Consider the following 19,327-nt stretch of genomic DNA (forward strand, 5'->3'; position numbering starts at 1 on the left):
AGCCCGTATTCTATATCTCAATGCTTTGCCAAGCAGCCCCTCTAGTTAGAGATCATGGTCCGCCTGCTCGCGTCCCCTGGGGAACCGTGATGGATCCCGTAGGCGAGATCCACAGTAGATGGGGCGCTGGAGAGCAGCATTTAGCGCCTGGTAATTGGCCCACAGGCTCTTAAACACGGCCCCACCTCGCGACGCCAGACGCGTAAAGTCGCGTCTCCCACTTTACGCTTCCCCCCGTCATCTCCCTGGCATCCACGCCAGAATTTCACCTTGTGACATTCCTCATAGCAACGCTCGACGAAGACGACGACAACATGTTGCGGCAAGACTTTAACCGAATCGACCCCAAGAGGCGAAATGTCGTCGACTACCGCAAGAAGCAGTTTGCTACACCACAGTACAAGGATCTCGACTATCCTCATCGCCTCAACTTTTACGCGGACCCTCCCACGGCAGACATTACGCTTGAGCAGTTTGAGCAATGGGCTATCGACAGACTTCGAGGCAGGTCCTTATACTCTGCAGAACATTGGTTCGTCTCTAACACCCAGCAGTCCTCGCCGAGCTCGAAGCATGCTCGTTCCGTAACAAGTCCCCCGCCGAGACGGCCACGCACATGAAACCCATCCTCAAGAAGTATCTGAACCTTGAGGCCAACAGCTCAGGCTCGGGAAAGATTTTCGCGCAACGACAAAAAGATCACTACAGCCACTTTATCCTTCGACTAGCTTTCGCGTCCACGGAAGACCTGCGACGCCGGTTCACTCGTGTCGAGACGATGCTTTTCCGTCTCCGGCTCAACGATGACGATCTTGCCGAACGATCAGCTTTTGTTAAGACCCTGGGCCTGGACTGGTGCGAGGACGTCACAGAGGATGAGAGGAGAGAGTACGCTGCCGAGTTGGCCGCATTCAATAGCGGCAGGAAAGGGGATGCCGAAGACGACTCGTGGTTCAAGGTGGACTGGGAGCGAGTCCCCGAATTGATCGAGAGCCGGAGGGTCTTTTTGAAGGCTGGCAAGGCATTCGTGCCAGGGCGTGAACAGACTGGTATGGTCATTGGGGAGTTCAGCTCACGGCTAGAACGCCAACTCGAGGTTAGTTGGCCTATTCGCACCTTTTGGATACAATGCTAACTTTGGCAGTTGACTGCTCGTGCACTACCTCGACTCGATGAAGATGACCGCCTTACTCCTATCCTTAACCACCTTTCCAAGAACTTTATCACTCCAGACTCGGCGTACTCGTCCAACACAGCCGCCGTGCCTGGTGCTCATATCAGCGCCGCCAACATCGACAACCTTTCTCAACACTTCCCGGCTTGCATGTCCCATCTGCATCGCTCCCTGCGCCGCGACGCCCACCTAAAGCACTACGGTCGTCTACAATACGGCCTCTTCCTGAAGGGCATTGGACTCAACCTGGAGGAGTCTCTCATGTTCTGGAGGAGCAGCTTCCACAAGATTACCGACGATACCTTCAACAAGGATTACAGGTACAATGTTCGTCACACATATGGCGACGTTGGTGGTGATTCCAACCGGAGGGGAGGCGGATACAGCCCCTTCAGTTGCCAAAAGATTCTCACAGAGCATCCGCCAGGCCCCGGCGAGGCTCACGGATGTCCGTACAGGCACTTTAGCATGGAGAACCTCTCAGCGCTGGTGCAGAGCATGGGCGTGAATGATCGATCTGTGATTCAGGGTATCAAGGATGATAAGGACAAGCAAAAGTATCACATGGCGTGTAACCGGTAAGCATCTAACTTCTCGACGCGTTCTTTGCCAGACGAGTCTTGGTCCGGACTTTTACTAACTATCACAGTGTCTTTGAATACCTGCACAAGGCAGAGATGAAGAAGGCCAAGGATGAAGGTGTCATGACCCAAAACCAACTCGAGACAATGGTGCATCCCAATGAGTACTTTAAGCGCAGTTTCTTGCTCAAGAACCTGGGCAAAGAGACGGATGTGAACATGGAGGGTTGAAGCACGGACGAGTTATGACATGAGCATCATGTGTTGGATCAGGGTCACTTGCAAGCCGCGGTATATGGTAATTCTCGGATGGGATGGGACGGAACATGTAGGAATATGACGGAGCACGGCGTTGGAGGACATGGTTGATACAGCCGGTGTATTCAACCGTCAAATAGCAATGAAGATGACATCGGTGTACGAATTGGAACATTTCTAGAAGCGAGATAGCAAATAAGCTGCTGACCGCCAAGTCTGACGGCGTGTGTTGAGCACTAGGACGAATATAACCTATCCCACGTCACCACGAAACGGCTCTGCCATCTCATCACCGCCTACCTACGCGGCCTGCCTCGCTCGCACGCCTCACCAGCTCAAGCTCATCGTTTTATCTGACCGGCCCCCCTGTCGACAAACGGTTCCAACCAAAGCAAACCCACACCCGCGGCCGCCCTGTTTCCCGCGTCGATGCAACGTAAAGCAAGCAAGCCTTGTCGCAGGGGGGCGTGTAGACGGGTTTCCTTCTGCACGATGAGGTCAGCGGACGGGATGACGACAGAGGAGAGCGAGTGAGCAAGAGACCAGGGGTCTTGTCTTGGCCTCTTTTTTTTTAGGGACCTTCCTGTGTTGGGAGGGACGGAATGAGGGTATTCAGACACGAGGATGCAACGGGAGAAATTGGCGCATGCACGGTTTGTGTGTTTACATCCATGTACTGGGAATTACGCGGAGAATATGACGCTTTTCGATGGAGCCTCGATATCGCGGGTTGCAGAGAGTTTGAAGATCAGACGCTGGGTCGTCATGTCGATTCTTTGATGATCTCCCGCTCATCCATGCTCCAACACGTTGTCAAACTGCCTTCGAGGACTTGAGAGCTCTTTCAAGACATCACATCACATCACGACTTTTGACGTCAAAAGAAGGGAGGCTGTCAACAGCTGTCAGAAAGGTGAAAAAAAGCCCTGCACATGAAGAACCCTCGAGCTAGTTCACTCTAACGTCATGGACACTCTAGCCCTTTCTTTTTTCTTTCCAAATCGACGCTACCGGCGTCTGTGCCCGTCCCGTTATGACATCGTCATGCAGCGTTGTAAGCAACGCGCAGTGCTGTGCCGACAAGAGTCGGAGCGGGGGTGGTTGATGGGGGTGGTTGGGGGAGACTGGGATATTTTAATGCACGCAAAAGGTGCAGTGCATTACACGGTTGCATCTTCACCGGGGAGGGTCCGTTACGGTGGGAAAGGAAACGGTTCTACGCAAGACGGAACCTCAAGTTTGAGCTTTCGTCAGAACTGACGTGGTGAGTGTCGATTTCTCGGGGGGGTTCGGCAAGTGAGATTCACCGTGGAGAGACTCGGCATCGCTTATCGTGACGGACGGACGACTCGGGGACTCGGAGCAAGGCCGGTGAGACAGCCGGCGGTGGCCTTCACCGGGACAAGTCAAATCACAACTCAAAATGTAAAATGCATTGGATGGCTGGCTGATGAGAGTTGCCTGTCGTTGCTCTCTGAAACCCCATCCTTAAAATGAGACATGCATTTATCTCACCTTACTCCGTACTCCCCGGCTTGTCAACTGCACCTTGGCCGGCGGCCCACCACCCTCTCCGACAAGAGACACAAGATTCACGGCGCAGCAGCATCAGCCGTAGCAAAAAGAGGCAGCAGCATTTCTTCACAATCTTTCCAATGAACGGTGGCCTCGGCACAGGGCCTGGTATTCGTATCTGCGGGACACACACCCTTGTATCTGACTGCTATTTTGGTTCGAGTTTTGACCTTACTCTGTTAATAAACCGGGGCGGTTAAAACGGCTGGGCAGGGGTTACAGGGAGAGAGAGGGAAATTGAACCGAAACATGACATAAGGGCGATCCATCAGGGCTACTGTGGTCAAGCAAGAAAAGCTTGGCAGAGCTTTGGATGGCTTTGGATTACCGCCCATATGACAGAATTGCAGCTATCATGGAATTGGATGAATGTCACTGTTGCAGTCTTGTAGCTTCGGTGCCTCGGTCTTCCGGCGCGCCGTCTTGCCAGCCACCGCCGCCACGGACGACGCCCGCTTCTTGACTGACTATTCGGATTCCGGAGCCGGGGGATGAGGAGGTGAAAGGATAACGGCAATCTGGCCGAGTCCCCCTCTTTCACGAAATCCCACTCCAGCTGAATGGGCTTTTGCGAGATTCCCAGTGCGAAAAAAAAAAGCCTCTCGCTTACACGAGTACAGTCTAGCTTGCTTTTGCATGCCGGCAAAAATGCCCCCGTGAGGCCTTTTAGACTCTACGCCACCATTTCTTTGTCATCGCGGTCATGGCTGTTTGGATTGGGGAGGAGTTGATGCTTGAGGATACAGAGGTGCAGGTGACCTGCGTCTCGACCTCTCTGCTGCTACTGTACCGCAGTATTGCTTGTTGGTTGCTGCCGCTTTTCCCCTCTCCGCGCGGAGCAGGGCTTCTCCCAAAAAAGATGGCGCCTGGCTAGGTGACAATGGCTTGCAGCGGCGCGGCAACGGTCTCTATCGCCCTCTAGCTGCTGCACACAGGATCCAAGGATGTGATGCACGTTTTGACTTTTGGCGAGAGGGGGAAAGTCCAGCTGTTTGCTTGCAGTTGGGGTTTGAAGGAGGGAGACAAGCTTCCCCGCCAAGCGTGTTTTGGCTTTTGTAAGTTGATGTGATGAGAGTAGTAGATTGGCATATCGTCCTGGTGATGGTTTGACCAGCTGTCCAATGACATGCGCCAGAGCCATATCATGAACTTGCAACGTTTCCGTACTTGCCTCAGTCTAGACCGCCAGTCACGAAAGAAAGGGACAGAGTCAAACTCAAGATGAGGCGAGCAAGTCTTGAAAAAACTTGACTCAAGATCCACCATCCAAACCGAAACCAGCATCAACAAAAAAGTAAACTCGGTCCAAGTGGAGAAAAGGCGGGACAAAAGCCAAACCTGGGGGAGGAGAGACACACAAGGCACACGCAAAATACAGGAGGTCAGGGTAAAAGAAGGAGGGTTTTCTGAGACCGATCAATGTCTCCATTCCCATTCCCACTCTGGACCAGCAAATTTGCTTTTAGTCCCCCCGTCGTTGAGTTGGCATTTTTCGTTTGTTTTTTCGTGTGAATTAGCTGGACTTTCTCTCTCCACTTCAGGCCTCTCTGTCTTAATTTGCCCTCCCCGCTGAAGCCAAAGAGGAGCCCGCGACGTCAGCGGCTGGCCCTGGAGACTAGGATCGGGTGTCCGCGAGACAGCGAGTCCAGGCTGCGTCTTGGGCTGCAGTTGAAGTTGACGAATTTCTCATTGGCTCAGACAAGGCAGAGGAGAACGAAAAGACGCCGTTGGGTAGAAAAAATAGAATCCCTGACCCTTGCTGGGCGTCTGCGGCTAGCGATGCGACAGGGCGGTCCGTACGTAGCGCGGAGGGAGAGACGTTTGAAGCCAATATGGCAGACCTACCTGGTCAGGTGTCAGAACATCCAGGGCATCGTGAGAAGGGTAAGGGCTTTGGCTTGGGCCGAGGTGGACAAGGGCATCACGGGAGCGAGGAAGCACGGTTCAACGGCAAATAGTGGATGAGACAGAACATGACATGATATGAATGAAGTTTTTTAATTCAGTGAACAACTGTCCAATTGGAGACGCCGAATGGCCATCCCATTGCTATGTATCCATTGCATCTGTGCCAGGCACCAGGCCGTGGTTCACGATGGATGCACAGCCCCATGCCCAGAGTAAAAAAAGAAGACATATCCGAAGCGCCCGACGGGAATAGACAGGGTATTTGACAACAAGAAAGGTGGGTATACAAGAGAAGATATTGATTGAAGCATTGAAACTCCATCCAACGAGAATGAAAAGATACATGCAAGTCGTGAGGGGAAATAGTATAACAAGAAACACAAGGTTTCTCTCCTGAGTAGGAGAAGCTCCTTGTGAGGGGTTGATTGCCCAAGAGGCAGTGATGCTCCGCGGGGTTTCGCTGCTTTCCTGCCCAGGCCAGGCTGGCTGAGCCATGTGCCATGGGTGGTAAGGGAGTTGCTGATTCGGGAGCTGACGAAGCCCTTGATCCCGGACATGCCGCGCCCAATCATGAGGGTTCGCCTGAAGCTCAGCCCAAGGCGGGCGCGCGCGTGTGCATCTCTCTCCCCTCCCCTGCGGCGCATCAAATGTGTTGCGCGCGCACACAGTCAATCCAGATAGGTGACCGGGTTTGTGACCCCGTCATGTCCGGTTATACCCATTGTGTCGCGGGAAAAAGAGGTTAGGTTTGTTTGCTGCTCGGCGTCTATTTGCCGAATCCGTCCAGGGTGCAATTTGTGATTTGACCGATAGATGTAGCCATGTGCCTTGTTGCCATGTGTCGGGACCGAAGGACTGCCTAGAGCGATGGGGGGATGCCATTCATCATGGAGGATGACGGCTGGCGTTGAAGGGTTGCATGCGCGGCGTTGTGTTGGTCGAGCTGGTATCCCTTGCGCCGGTTGGTGGGAAAGAGGGTGTTGGAGATGGAATTGTTGTTTTTGGCATCCGGTATCGCGTGTATTGAGGATGCCTCGAGATGTCATGTCGCAATTGTTCCCTCCACCCCAAGATCTATCATGATGATAAAAACGTATTCGAGAGTCCACTGTGAGTGAACCTGTTCAAGAGGATGGTGTTCCCCTTGGCGCCGTTTACTTGTATCCGACCATCTTTGCGCAGCGTTCGCAGTAGTAGAGGTTGTGGGCGATGCGGACCATGCCCATGGAGGAGAGGTCGTCGGTGCTGGTAGCCTCTACGGACCGGGCGCATCGCATGCAGCGGAGCACCTCGACCGAGGCGATGGGGAGCTGTACTGAGTCCATGCTGTGTCTGTAGCCGGTGGACGAGACGTCAGAGTCGGAGGAGGATGGTGTTGATGAGGTTGAGCTGGAAGAACCAAAGTGGTGACTGGAAGGTCTGGAGGAGGACATGGCCGATGTATTATAGATATTTCGAAACTGACCAGGGTGGAGGGCGGGCTAGGACCTTTTTGTCTTTCTTGGGTGGATGGGGATGCGCTGGCTTTGTGCTTCGCCTTGGGGGCAGGACGTGGTTTGGTTTGAGCGATGAACAAGGGTGGTGTGCGAGTGTGTTCCCTGGGGTGCCTTGGAAACTCTGGAGCCTTGAAAACAAAGAGAGGCACAAGAACACAGGAGTCAAGGGGGGCGTGTGCGATTTCTCTCTCCGTTAACCGCGTAAATTGAGCAGGGCGAGCAACCAGCACGGTTCTGCAGGTGGCTGAGGCTTAGTCTGGTTGGTCGCAGCAGGGGGGGGTCTGTCTGGCGGGCTGCTGGGCTGAGGGATGTTGTTTTGTTATTCTGGTGCTTGCTTGTGTCCGGGAAGATTGAAGGATCCTTGGTTGGTGCGAGCTTCTTCTTGTTGGTTCCTGGGGGAGACCGTCGTGTTAAAAGTAGAGGGTTGGTTGGTGGAGGGGAAGTAAAAAGGTTCTGGACGTGATGGCGCTCTTGGGGCGGAATCAACTTTAATAAGGAACTTTTTTCGTTTTTCCTTTACGAGATGAACGGACGAGACGGGAGACTGGGCAAAAATAGCACCGTCTCGGCATTGTTCGTTCGGTTTTTGGGGTGTGGCCTAGAGTCCAAGATACGGCGCTGGGCTGGCTACGTAGTCGCCCAGCCCAGATCGACGATGGCCCACGGAGGTGTCGAGGGAGAGCGGCGCGTCGTGGAGTAGGGATCGGCAGCGGGTCAATGTCTTGAGCAGCTCAAACAAGGTCCCATGGGCTGCTGGAAAAAAGGCACACACACGCCCCCCCTTCCGAGTCCAAGCCGGCGCTCCTCCGAGGGATGAACGAGCAGCATGTCACGGCATCATCCTCCGAACCAAAAGCAAAGTACGGGGTGAGCAAGCGTATTCCCGGATCAATTGGCGCGGCCAGAGATGGCTTTTCCTTCGCCCAGGTTGCATGCGTCCTTAGCTCAAGTCCTACAAAGAGCTTGGGAGCTCTCGTTCACTGGGGGCCTTGGAACTTGGCGGGCAGGGCGGGCTGCCGACCTTTCCCATCTCCACGGCCATCTGGTTTCTGGGGGTGTGTGTGCCAATGCCCAAAGGGAGAAACGGAACGGGGAGGGGTGTGGAGGATGGGGACTTGGCCGATGCAACGTCAAGCTCTTGGGGCCAGGCGAAGCCCGTCTTCTGAACCCCAACATTGGTCCGTCGCTCCGTAACCCTCGCTCTGGGCAAAGGGCTGGCGCTCCGTTTTGGCCAAGGGCCGCGTACTCGCCGTATGCGATCAACGGGGCTCAGACTTTAAGGCGTATGTAACCTGGGGAGATGGATGGAGGGAGAGAGAGTGGTGCCTGTAACACTGTCCCTTGTGCTTTGCTGGCGTTTCCGATTTTACAAGACGTCTCCAATTTTCGCCCGCCCCCTTGTGAAGCTGTAAACCATGTCGTGTAGACGAAAATGCAATTTGTCGTCGTCTTGTTGGCGCTTCTCATCTCGCTGGAACCATCCGCTTGTCTCGGATGCTTCTCACGGAAAGCTCACATCACATTGCTGACGACGACGGAGCATGGATGGGTTGCTCACAAGGCAGCGAAACATGCATGTGCTGCTGCAATGGATGCCTTGTCGTCGGGGATGCGACGGCAGCTGCTTCGATGCCGTGCTCCGACCTTTCCTATGTCCGTCTAATCCGGACGGGCTCCTCGGCATGCGGATGCTTCCTGTCAGCGACCGGCACAAAGCTTAATGCTTCGCTTCGCTTCTTGGGTTCTTTTTGTTGTCACTTTGTTGCTCCGGTGCTGGTACTGTAGGTGCGGGCGGGATGTCCCTTGTTCAGCTAATCGCCGGGTGCTTCATGTTGCTCTGCCTCATCTTGATGATGTGTCCCGTGCTCAAACTTGACTTTGTCTTTTCGTCCGTGCTGCCTTTGTATCACCTTTGTTTCTGTGGCTTGGACCCTGATGAGTTGTTCCCCTGTTGCTCTGGCAAGGTGACTCAAAGGTTCGCCCTGTCAAGCTTTCAAATCAAACCAAAACCCCGGACAATTGTCCAGCCCAGCTAGGCACGCGCGCAAAGGGCCGACAGGGATAATTAAAAAAGAATCACCGAGCCGAGTCAGATTTGTCCAACCGGGATGCGTCTTGATGCGCTGTGAGGATAGGATGCCTCAAAGGACCGACATTTCGGCCTCTCTGGAGTTGAGTTCAGTTCGGCATTTGACGCTTCAGCCGCCGGCCGGTAGACCTGCTCGGTCTCGCAATTCCTAGCTATGAGTGATGAATGAATCAAGGCGCTCGCGTCCAGCGGCAAGCAGATGCATACCCGAGGCGTGGTGAGCCCTGGCAGGGACGCAGATGACGGCGGATCCTCTATGGGGTTTCTCTGCCCTGAGGACTTGCACGCCTATCGCGGGCCATTGCCAACAGACAGACGCAGAAACGAGTAATTCTACTGCCGCGTTGGACGCCGTTTGTCCATTGGATTGATGATACTTGCTGTCTCCCTGCGGTCTTGTTCAACAGGGTCGGCAAAGCTTCTATTGGATGCTCAAGACTAAATTGCCTGTTGCAAAGAGGACTCGGGAAACCCAACGAGGGAATCCATCGAATGGAGGTGCGTTTCAAGCGCTGTGGTCGTCACTTACAAGCCTCCATCCTTCAGATCCTGCACTCCAGACCAGAAGACGCCAGCACGTTCCACCGAGGAGCCCAGCTGGACGAACAAAGCCACCATGACGGCCATGCGATCCGAGCTCCAGGGGACCAAATGGACCAACAGGGGAACTGCCCGCGCCTTTCGACGGGGCGCCCTCGCCTGTGGATTGTGGATGGATGGTGTCCGGCCTCTCGGGTCAGCTCAATACTGCGGCGCTGCTGGTGCTGGTGCTCATGGGAACCGAGACTGCTTCAATATTGCTGATGGTGATGATGTTGCTGATGGTGATGATGTTGCTGATGTTGCTGATGTTCCTGCTGCATTGTGCTGCCGGTGTTGCGCATGAGGTGCTGCGCAGCGCATACCATGCCCAGAGGCACGTACCCGTCAGCCGCGATAACCTATTCGAAATGAAGCTGTCAGGAATCAAAGATCCCCTGCCCTTGCAAGATGAGGCCTGAACCGGTCAGTTGGGCTGCCTCTATACTTTTTCATCACATCACGCTCGCTTGCCCAAGCACAAATCCACGCCGGGTCTGGTGTTGACCGAGTCTGCTAGCTGATGCTCTGATGCCTGATCTCTGTTGTCTGCGGGCCATGATGGAAATTGCATGATACACGCACATCCCTTGGATCCCCCGGCCTCTTGGCTGGCTAGGCGTGACTCACATGACCCTTGGGCTCAAAGTGATTGCAGCTGGATGTGCCCCGCCCCGTTTATGCATTTTTACCCCTTTACTTCATATTCATATTCAACTAGGGCAAGGGCTGAACGGAGTCAGCGAACGGAGCCAGCTGAAAACCCAGGACGGACAGAGCAACCAAGCAAGGTCCTTCCGTTCCGGTGTTTGAGGTGCTGGCCCAGAGAGGCTTAGCGCCATCGGCCACTCCTGATGGCCCTGCCAATTTCCGATTCCAACACGCATTGCAGAACCGGCAAAAAAGCAAGCTTCGGTTTGTTACTGTCCCAGTCGGAGCTCTTCCAGACTGATCCAGCTGCTTCTGCTCCGTTTCAACGTCAAGTTGAAGTCAGTCAGTCAGTCCCTGATACGCGTACGTACACGCGGTTTCACGAGCGGTCACCGTTCCCTGTTTCAGTACCCATCGTGGATCGTCCGTCTGACGTTTTCTGAATACCTTCCATCGAAGCATGACAACACCAAAATGACCAGATTCTTGCGTCTGATGCCATATGCAGAAGCCGGTTTTACTGAGCTGAGCATTGGCAGTCCGGCAGACCCCAAAGTTTATGATATGGTCTGTTACATTCTGCTAATCTCGATCCGTGATGGCTTCACTGCCCTTGATTGGACTGTTCTGGGTGCAACCGTGGTGCCAAGACCAGAGTGTCCGAGAGGTCCACGGACTTTTGTCTTGAAGTCGTCACCCATTCCGCCATTTAGACTGGAGCAGCATGGCTACGGACGGCATCACGGGCTCAATGGCATGGCCCAGAGCAATCCCGACTTACACCGGCAGCACGCAAGCCCGTCGACCGTCTGCAGCCCATCACGTCCGATCGCAACGGCGCTTCGTCATCCCGGTCCGTCTCCCATCACGCCGTGAATGGGCGCTTGCCCTGATTCCTGTCCTGCTACCAAATGATGCAATCGTATATCATGGCTGCTGCACCGGTGCCAAGATCCCATCTTATCTCGACACCAGGCAGCGCCCATCACAGCCAATCCGGGTAATCAGACTGACGTCGCTGGCACCCTCTCACTTACGCAACCCACGTGCCAGTTCTCCTTTCCTTCGCCTTGCCAGGTTGGAAACCCCTTTGATCAGCTGGCGCGAGAAAGGATCGCCGTACCCTTGGTCTGGGTTGGCGGGAGCGGTTGTGAGACCCGGTGTGTCGGCTGCTGGCTCAACACTCTACTTGGTGCTTGGTACCGATGAGCAGGACGAGCGGTGGGGATCGTGGGAGGCGATTCTCCAGGGACAGGCCCGTCAATCAAAAGAAAACTGATGAACGATTGACGATGTGACAGGCCGGCCTCTGTTTGATCTTCGTCTCATCCCAGAGACCCAGCATCGAGACAGTCTAGCTGGGTACACCACGCGCTACGTCGTATCTCGATCCCCATCATCGATGATCCCCCGTCCGTTGGTTTTGCTCCGTCTTTCTGCCTTGCGGACCGTTTTAAACTGGAATAATTGGGTTTGCTGGGCTGAAAGGGATGCATCAAAAGACACAAAACGGCGCCCTGTTGGACTCCCACCCACAATTTCCCCATGTGCCCTTCAGACACCCCCTCACCGTCAATCAAATATCCATCACTGATCAATTCTCCCTTGGGCTGGCGATTCTCCCCTTTTTCGCTCAGAACCCTTCGTCCAGATCGATCTTGAACATGATTTCCGTGGGGTCTTCGTCAAGTGATGGATTCGGATCGAGATCAGCGCCATCGGCCGAGATCCCCTGCCAACCCTTCGATGGCCGTCCGTTATCTCTCCCGAGTCGCAGCACTTAATGGTCCAATAGGTCGAGGGCCAGCATTAACTTTGCCACTCCGCGTCGCGTTGCGTTTCACATCCCCAGCAGTCTCACCATCCCGATTCCCACGGTCCCCACCCGAGCGTGCGTTTTCGATGACATTTCCTCAGGCACGCTGAAGAAGCCGTCGTGTCAAGTGCCTAGACGTGGAAATGGAAGCCTCATCATCCCGTCAAGGGATCGGGACGGGATGAGCAATGATCGGTGAACCCCTGAGCTGGCTTTCGAAAGACTCGGGCTGGACTGGCCCCTCTCATCTTGTCTCGATGCCGCGGCACTGCTTCTTTCGTGGAACCATGGCGTTTTGGCAAAGGCTACGGCGGAAGCGACGGAGCCATCCACTGCCTTGGTGCTTTGTCAGACGAGTTGCTGGATGAGTCTTTTTGGTCATGCTCCTGCAGAAGAAGGCGTCCTCGGGGCCAATTTACTCGCTGCTGACTGACAGAGTCTAGACCCCCAGCGACCGCTCCCTTGGCAGGTCCCCTATTTTACCTTTGGCCGGCGCCTGAAGCCGGGGGTGGGCCCCGAAAACTGAGCCTCGCCCGGGATTACGACGCCCAACTTCGGCAACGTCCACGCCGCGTTTGCCTTACGGTCCCTGACTCGTCCCGCCTTGGCTGCTATCGCAGTTCTAGAACACGGGCACGGGGGCTTCAATTGTTTATTCGGCCCTGAGAAAGCCACATTGCTACATGTGTAACGTTGGCTTACTGCTTACCAGACGTGGGGAGATTGGTAACATGGTGATGTGCGCTATGCGAGAGCTGCTCTCGCTCAGGCTTGCTTAGCTCGGTTCCTGAATGGACTTGATACGAGCTAGAACAATCGTCGGCCCGCAAAAGTGCCCTTGGAAATGACTGTGCTCTGCAACGTCCAACAGCCTCATTATTCCAGAACGCCCTGCTGGCAGTCAGGTCCAAATAGTTGAAGCCTCGACCTGACGATCACCGCCACGTATTTGAGACTGAAAGAGTTTTCTCAAGCGGTGAGTCGGCTCCCTGGGCCTCAAGCGAGCCACGATCCGCCCGACCCTTGTGCTTATTGTCTTGCCTTTTATTGAAGCCAAAACTAATTATTCACGGCAGTTGAAGAACTTGACAACACAGCTCCAAGCTCTTTCGTGGGTGTATCCTCCTTACATGAACTAACCAGGGTTGTATGACACTACTTGAAAATAGCCATTGTTTGGGATATGAACGGCGAAGCTAGCTTTCTCAACCTACCAATGTGGGTGAACAACTCGGCCGATACATTTGTGCATGCAATGCCTGGATCTCGCTTTCGGGTCTCGAACCCTGTGAAAGAATCCGCTAATTCTGCAGGGTCCATTCGTCGTGCCTCGAACCGCCTGCTGCATTTCGATGGAGAGAATGCATATCGTTGTCACCGGACGCCTCTGCATCCGCATACCAACACGTCGGGTACTCGGGAATCAACAATCTCAAAGTGACAGGTGGGTTGACCCTGGCCCGTTGCCCGCCTTTGCATCGGTACCCAGATGCTTCGCCCTGCGAAAAGGCCGGTCTATCAGATCATGCTCCGTATTCTGGGGACAGCTACGTACCGTATCGGCCACGCCGATGCATTGGAAACGAGGCTTGGCTCATTGATTTTCCGGTGGAAGCACACGCCTCTCAGCGGATAAAGGGACAACGGCAGGACAGCAAATACAATGCACGGCCTCGTGAGAGACTGTTGGGGTTGGCGTGGTGTCCGGATTCAAAGTTGTTGGTCTGGCCCTGCGACTCGGTTTGATGACTGAAGGGCGCATCCAGACACGCCCGTCGGTCGGAAAAGACGGGCTGGGCGTTTAAACGACGACGGCCGCCCTTGCCGGGCCACGAGGACTGCTGAACAACTGCATAATCAGCTCGAGCGGACCCCAGCTTGCGCGATATCACGAATTCGAGGGTTGTTGTGCGCTCTTCTCCGTTGCAACTCGCAGGTTGCCGTACTCGGCGGTCCAATGACAATGCAGTGGCGCTCTGCAGAACTCGGCGCTGCCTCTTCTGCTACTGTGCACTCCCCTCCTGGCATGGCCAAGTCCGCAGCGCCCGGGCTGTGACTCTTCTGTTGCTGCAGTTGCGTTGCTGCTGGGCTGGACCCCCTGTCGCTCACTGGTTCATGTGGGAAAGTCTCGGGAATACCAAGACCGCACTCGCTCCGAGATTCCCGCGTTCCAGACCCCGTGGTTGCGTGTCCTCGTGCCCTGAGCCACAGTGCAGCGCATGTGTGCAAGTCAGCAACCCTTGGCAACGATACCCAACGCGTCGCTGCGCAGGACAGAGGGCCAGGCCCCTCTAGAGTCATCTCTGCGACCTTTACGACGGAACCTTTTTGGACGGCGGTCTAGACCTTCTGGCGTACGCCCCCAGACGGCGCTTCTTTTTTTTATGGGACAGTGGCGCTCGGATACGGCGGGATCGGGAATTCACAACGGTTTTCTTTTTTAAAAAGGACCCCTAGGTGGGTTATTTTGGGTACATTGGGTTTGTTCCTGGGGGTTCCTCGGGGGTCATGCTTGCAGGGAATGAGTGTTTGCCCAAGATGAAACAGAAACAATTTGGGGGCTGAAGGGTGAACGGTGGGCGAGAACGGTCGATGGGAGTGAGTGAGTGTCGGTTGTTTGTCTGTCGGTCACACGAAGGAAAGCCGATGAAGCCATCTACTTATTAGTGTTGACCACCACGGGGGCCTTATCTGTAGCGCCATTGGGGGTCTGCATTCTTTATGTTGGCGCCGTGTGATCAGGTCGTTGAAGCTACTCACCCTTGGTGTTTGGTGTTGTCGGGTAGGTTGCCGTTCTTGATACTGACGTTCACTAGCTCTACAGGTGATGTTTCAATGCTTTGGAGAAGTCTAGACTCATGTTACATAGCTCCATGACAGGATGTGCTCGAGTCAGCAACTGTGCCTCGGAGGATGCCTCATCAGGCCTGGACTCAAGACGTTCCATGGTCGTCGTCGTAGCTGCAAGTGGGTCCCATGCGGGATCGAAAGTGCACCAACGTGAACGAACATGCACCCAGGAGCCGCAGGGCTTAGTACAGTTCGTGAGGTCGTCAAAGTGTTGTCGATCACTCGGGGGAGCGTCGATCATGGCTGAAATGGGTGGTGGCCATGAGCCTACCCTACAGACAGATGAGACAACTTGCCGATTGCGGATTCTTCCTGTTAGGCTGAGAGGGCATGTTTTCCTAGTCGATTTAATGAATTAATTTTATTCTTTTCTTTCTCCCGTGCTACCTAGATTAATGTGCTGTGCTGTTCAGTCTTTGTTAGGCACTGATATCACGACTTGGCGATCTTTACTGAACATGTGACCAGGCGGGGTAAATTGTATCCATCTACCTGTGATGACTACAGACATTCGGGAAGATTGACTGGCTGTACTACGTTGGAGGCCTGTTCAGGAGAGCTTACGTCGCCATTGTCATACCAGGCATCAACATAATTTGAAGGTTTCAGGTCTCCTTAACACAAACGGACGTTCTTCCTCAGGATCCATCATGAGCAAAGAAAGCGACGACCTCATCGACACCATGTCTATGGCTTCCACGGTCGACGGGTGTCCTACCCCAACACACACATCCGCCACCGAGACGGGCATCGACAACCCTCTACCGGTCGAGTCCGTCCCTAGCCCCGACGCAGTTTTCATCATCCGGCACCGCGACACGGGAAAAGTCATCACCCTGATCGACGGCGAGCTTAGTCTCTGCGAGGGCTTCAGCGCCCGTGGGGGCTTCCACTGGCACTGCGTCGAGAAGGACCGCTGGTTGGGCTTCCGGAATTGCGTCTCGGGAACATACATTGGGCATAATGAGAGGAAGCATTTTATCGCACGGGTCTCGCATCATAGGCCGCACGAGTTCTTTACACTGCGGCCGCATCCACAAGGGGGCTATGAGCTTCTGATGAGGCACAACAATGAGCTTTGGAGTATGGATATTGGCCCGGATGGACAACTGGTCGAGACGAAGGGCGAGGGGGCGCTGTGGGATTTTTTGAAGACTTGAAATGATGTATCATGGTCTACTATGTGATGTTGATGAGTTCTGATACATATCCATGGATGCCGCTTTTCTCTTCGTCCGTAAACGAGATATCGAAATACTTGCCGAGGGCTTCTATTCTCTGTTCCTCAGTCTCGCATGTGGTGATGACTTTAGTCTTGCCACCGAGGTTCTGCTTGACCACGCCGTTGACTAGCATCCTCTTGCCATATATCTCCTGCCCCCCCTTGTACTTTTCGTCCCTCTCTACCGGCCGTCGAAGGAACTTGATAGTTAGGACGTTGCGTCTCTGATGACTGTCGGGATGCGTGTTGATCCACCAGTTAACGACGCCCCAGTCCAGTGCGTAGAACTCGATACCCGGGAAAGAGTAGAAAGAGTTCCATTCCTTGTCGACGCTGTTTCGGTATTGATAGATCCAGAGCTTTGTTTCCTCTGTTTTGTGTACTTGATGAGGGATCCAGTCCTTTATGAGGCGGATTTGCTGGGTTCCTAGATTCTCGTGGACTAGGCCGTCGATGAGTGGCATGGGTATAGTTGCACCATCACCACCGAAAGCAACATCGGAGTGATATTTACTTCCATCAAGGAAGGTCACTATGTTGACGATGTGATTCCTGATGACTGATTAGGACAATAGCTAGCTGAACGGAGCTGACTTACCAGCCGGGATAGTCTCCCTGTGGGACCCCCTCAAGTCTACCCCGTGTCCGAACTCCGGCCGTATACGCATCGAAGCCGACGGCCCGAAGAATATAGTTGTAGAGAATTGCAATCTCCATGCAGAACCCTCCACGGCCACGGTTGTCGGTCACCATCTTCCGGAACAGATGCTGCGGGTCCAAGTCGATTTCATGAGCGGCATTATAGTGAAGAGAGAGGTTCTCGTAGGGAATGGTGGAGAGAGTGTGAACGTGTAGAGCTTTCAAGAGTTGCAAGGAGGGTTCCGGGTCCTCACGTAGTTCTTGGGGCAAGCCGATATAGTTGAAGAACTGCTGGAGTTGCTCTTGACTGTACGCGGAAGCCATTTTCCCTAACAGGTTGCTGTTGTATAGTTGCAGTTTTCTGAAACTCTATGTAACCCAATTCCTGAGTGTCTCAGCAGCTTTTTGGAGTCGAGACTGGGTGTGAGTCATTTTAGCCCAACTTGTCGACTCATCTTGGCAGCTAGCATGTCGTGATTTTAGCCGAATATTGCAAGCTGCCGTAGGCGTTTGGATCTGATACTGGAAAAAGCCCAGGTTTTCGACTTTTATGCAAGTATGATTGCCTTGTAAACGTGAATTCGTATGAGTCTAACATCGCGCTGAGAAAAAAATATCTGCAGCAGAAACGAATGACCGACGCGAATGACTCTGGAGTTGAGGCATATACTTGTTTTCCTGTGTAAACATTCATGTATATGTGTATTGAGGCAGGTGAATATTGGAATTGCCTTGAGTAAGAGAAATACAAGAGGATGAGGGATTGTTCTTTGACTATGTGGCATATATATAGAAGTCGGCTAGGCACACATCAGTGTGGTTAATTAATTGGATATCATCTGCAGAAACTGCGATCAAAAACCACGGGAACTTCTTGGCTTTTCGAAGCTATTTGACTTTATAACCTGACAGGACGTGTAACTGAAGCGTGTCTATTGCTCTGGTTACCAACACGTTATAGTGGCCTAGATAACTGACGATTTGGCATACGGGTATGGAGTGTGAGAATCCGACCCAAACGCCTCTATGGTGTCAACTCCGTGGCGGATACCATCCGAGGGGGCACCGGCTGGATGCGCCCCGGCTGTTTGCCGAGTAAGAACAACATTGTTATAATGCAGGAGGGAGACGTAAGGCTGTAAATGCTTGGAGAGCATGTTAATACTTCGAAGATGCACATCTTGAATCGTGTTGTGCAATATGTCATTATTTTGCCCCCGGACACGTTGGATTTACTTTGAGATAGGTGAACGGGGGCAGATACCAAGAGCTCCTAACCTTATGAGATATGGAAGGTATTGAGAGTAGATGCTGACAGAACCTTTACAGAACAGGTGATAGGAAAGGCTACGCTACTAACTCATACAGAAGCAGTGTATTGTTTGGACTCTTCCTTGGACTTTAGACTGTTTAAATGCTGTACCCCATCGATCAATGCTTGTGCGAACGACGCCCGAGCCCCAGCCTTTTCTACAGTCATGAGGGTTTGGATGGTACATCCTCGAGGAGACGAGATGCTCTCTCTCATGAGCGCGGGATGAGCACCGTTTGACAACAATGACGAAAGACCAGCGACGCCATGTGCAACAAGTTCCAGCGCGTCCTGACGTCGTAGGCCTTGGACTACGGAGCCATCCAGGAGACCGTCTAGTGGGATGGACAGTGTTGCCAAGCAGGCTGTTGTCAATACGGTGCCTAAGTTGACAAGATGTGCGGGAAGCCACTTGACATTGCCGACGAGACCAAATATTCGTTCTACCATGGTAGCATGCTTGGACGACAGAGGAGGTTCTGTCTGCTCTAGGATCGTGATGGACTGGCGGTAACGGGCAGCGATGTTTGGGATCGCCCGAGCAATAGGCGGCGCCTCTCCGTTCCCGGCAGTAATAATGTCTCCGATCTGCTGGCAATCCATGCCAGCCAGCATGCTGATGATGAGTTTGCCCTCTAGAGCTTGTCGCATTCCTGGGGCTTGGAGGACTTCAGTAGCCATGAATGGCTTGAAGCCAAGGATGACGACATCTGCTTGCTCCACCGCGGCCTTGTTGTTGGCATGAAAGATGTCGACCAGGAAAGAAGATGAAGGGAGCTCTTTGTGGAGAGACTGAGCTGATGCTTCAGTCTTGGTGCATAGAATGAACCGAGACACGAGGGGAGTGGTCTCGTTGGTGTCTGGCTGGCCAAGAGCGTCTAGCAAACCGACGAGGAGGGCTCGGCCCATGTTGCCTGTAATGTGTAAGGGGTTGTCAAGGCTTAGTAGGTAGGGAGTAAATACCACAACCCAGAAAAGCTAGAGTAATGCCTTTGTCTTGCATGCTGGGCAGGAGAGTTGGACGATAAGCGAGAATACACGACAAGACGGCCAGGGAGATCAGAGACCTCTATTTGATTGTGGAAGAGAAAAATATTCTAATTTTTGGGATAAGAGAAGGTGTAGAGTCAAGATAATGACTGAGTCAGACTGGACGGGCCTGAGACCGGTGGCTTTC

At 53.6% G+C, this 19,327-nt stretch overlaps 8 protein-coding genes across 8 annotated transcripts; 4 read left to right on the forward strand and 4 right to left on the reverse strand.

Moving 5' to 3' along the window:
- Window positions 1-20: 20 nt before the first annotated feature.
- MRS44_014690 (uncharacterized protein) lies at window positions 21-1,986 on the forward strand (the record flags this gene model as incomplete). The annotated part of the gene is made up of 5 exons (XM_065618510.1): window positions 21-150; window positions 289-536; window positions 593-1,096; window positions 1,145-1,752; window positions 1,824-1,986. 5 exons carry the CDS (start codon window positions 21-23, stop codon window positions 1,984-1,986), a joined length of 1,653 nt encoding a protein of 550 aa, XP_065474582.1.
- Window positions 1,987-6,650: 4,664 nt separating this feature from the next.
- Window positions 6,651-6,929, reverse strand: MRS44_014691 (uncharacterized protein; the record flags this gene model as incomplete). Its single annotated transcript, XM_046278845.2, has 1 exon — window positions 6,651-6,929. The coding sequence occupies one exon, from the start codon at window positions 6,927-6,929 to the stop codon at window positions 6,651-6,653; it is 279 nt and encodes a 92-aa protein (XP_046127784.1).
- Window positions 6,930-9,697: 2,768 nt separating this feature from the next.
- On the forward strand, window positions 9,698-9,967 carry MRS44_014692 (uncharacterized protein; the record flags this gene model as incomplete). Its single annotated transcript, XM_065618511.1, has 1 exon — window positions 9,698-9,967. One exon carries the CDS (start codon window positions 9,698-9,700, stop codon window positions 9,965-9,967), a length of 270 nt encoding a protein of 89 aa, XP_065474583.1.
- Window positions 9,968-11,035: 1,068 nt separating this feature from the next.
- MRS44_014693 (uncharacterized protein) lies at window positions 11,036-11,590 on the forward strand (the record flags this gene model as incomplete). Its single annotated transcript, XM_065618512.1, has 1 exon — window positions 11,036-11,590. The coding sequence occupies one exon, from the start codon at window positions 11,036-11,038 to the stop codon at window positions 11,588-11,590; it is 555 nt and encodes a 184-aa protein (XP_065474584.1).
- Window positions 11,591-13,984: 2,394 nt separating this feature from the next.
- MRS44_014694 (uncharacterized protein) lies at window positions 13,985-15,218 on the reverse strand (the record flags this gene model as incomplete). Its single annotated transcript, XM_065618513.1, has 3 exons — window positions 13,985-14,327; window positions 14,888-14,939; window positions 14,993-15,218. 3 exons carry the CDS (start codon window positions 15,216-15,218, stop codon window positions 13,985-13,987), a joined length of 621 nt encoding a protein of 206 aa, XP_065474585.1.
- A 409-nt stretch (window positions 15,219-15,627) lies between these two features.
- MRS44_014695 (uncharacterized protein) lies at window positions 15,628-16,137 on the forward strand (the record flags this gene model as incomplete). Its single annotated transcript, XM_065618514.1, has 1 exon — window positions 15,628-16,137. One exon carries the CDS (start codon window positions 15,628-15,630, stop codon window positions 16,135-16,137), a length of 510 nt encoding a protein of 169 aa, XP_065474586.1.
- Window positions 16,138-16,156: 19 nt separating this feature from the next.
- Window positions 16,157-17,162, reverse strand: MRS44_014696 (uncharacterized protein; the record flags this gene model as incomplete). The annotated part of the gene is made up of 2 exons (XM_046284665.2): window positions 16,157-16,751; window positions 16,798-17,162. The coding sequence occupies 2 exons, from the start codon at window positions 17,160-17,162 to the stop codon at window positions 16,157-16,159; spliced, it is 960 nt and encodes a 319-aa protein (XP_046127785.2).
- A 1,036-nt stretch (window positions 17,163-18,198) lies between these two features.
- On the reverse strand, window positions 18,199-19,059 carry MRS44_014697 (uncharacterized protein; the record flags this gene model as incomplete). Its single annotated transcript, XM_046278846.2, has 1 exon — window positions 18,199-19,059. One exon carries the CDS (start codon window positions 19,057-19,059, stop codon window positions 18,199-18,201), a length of 861 nt encoding a protein of 286 aa, XP_046127786.2.
- Between the last annotated feature and the right edge of the window lie 268 nt (window positions 19,060-19,327).

The sequence above is a fragment of the Fusarium solani genome, assembly GCF_023522795.1.
Source record: "Fusarium solani strain SB1 chromosome Unknown bctg00000010, whole genome shotgun sequence".
Lineage (NCBI taxonomy): Eukaryota > Fungi > Ascomycota > Sordariomycetes > Hypocreales > Nectriaceae > Fusarium > Fusarium solani.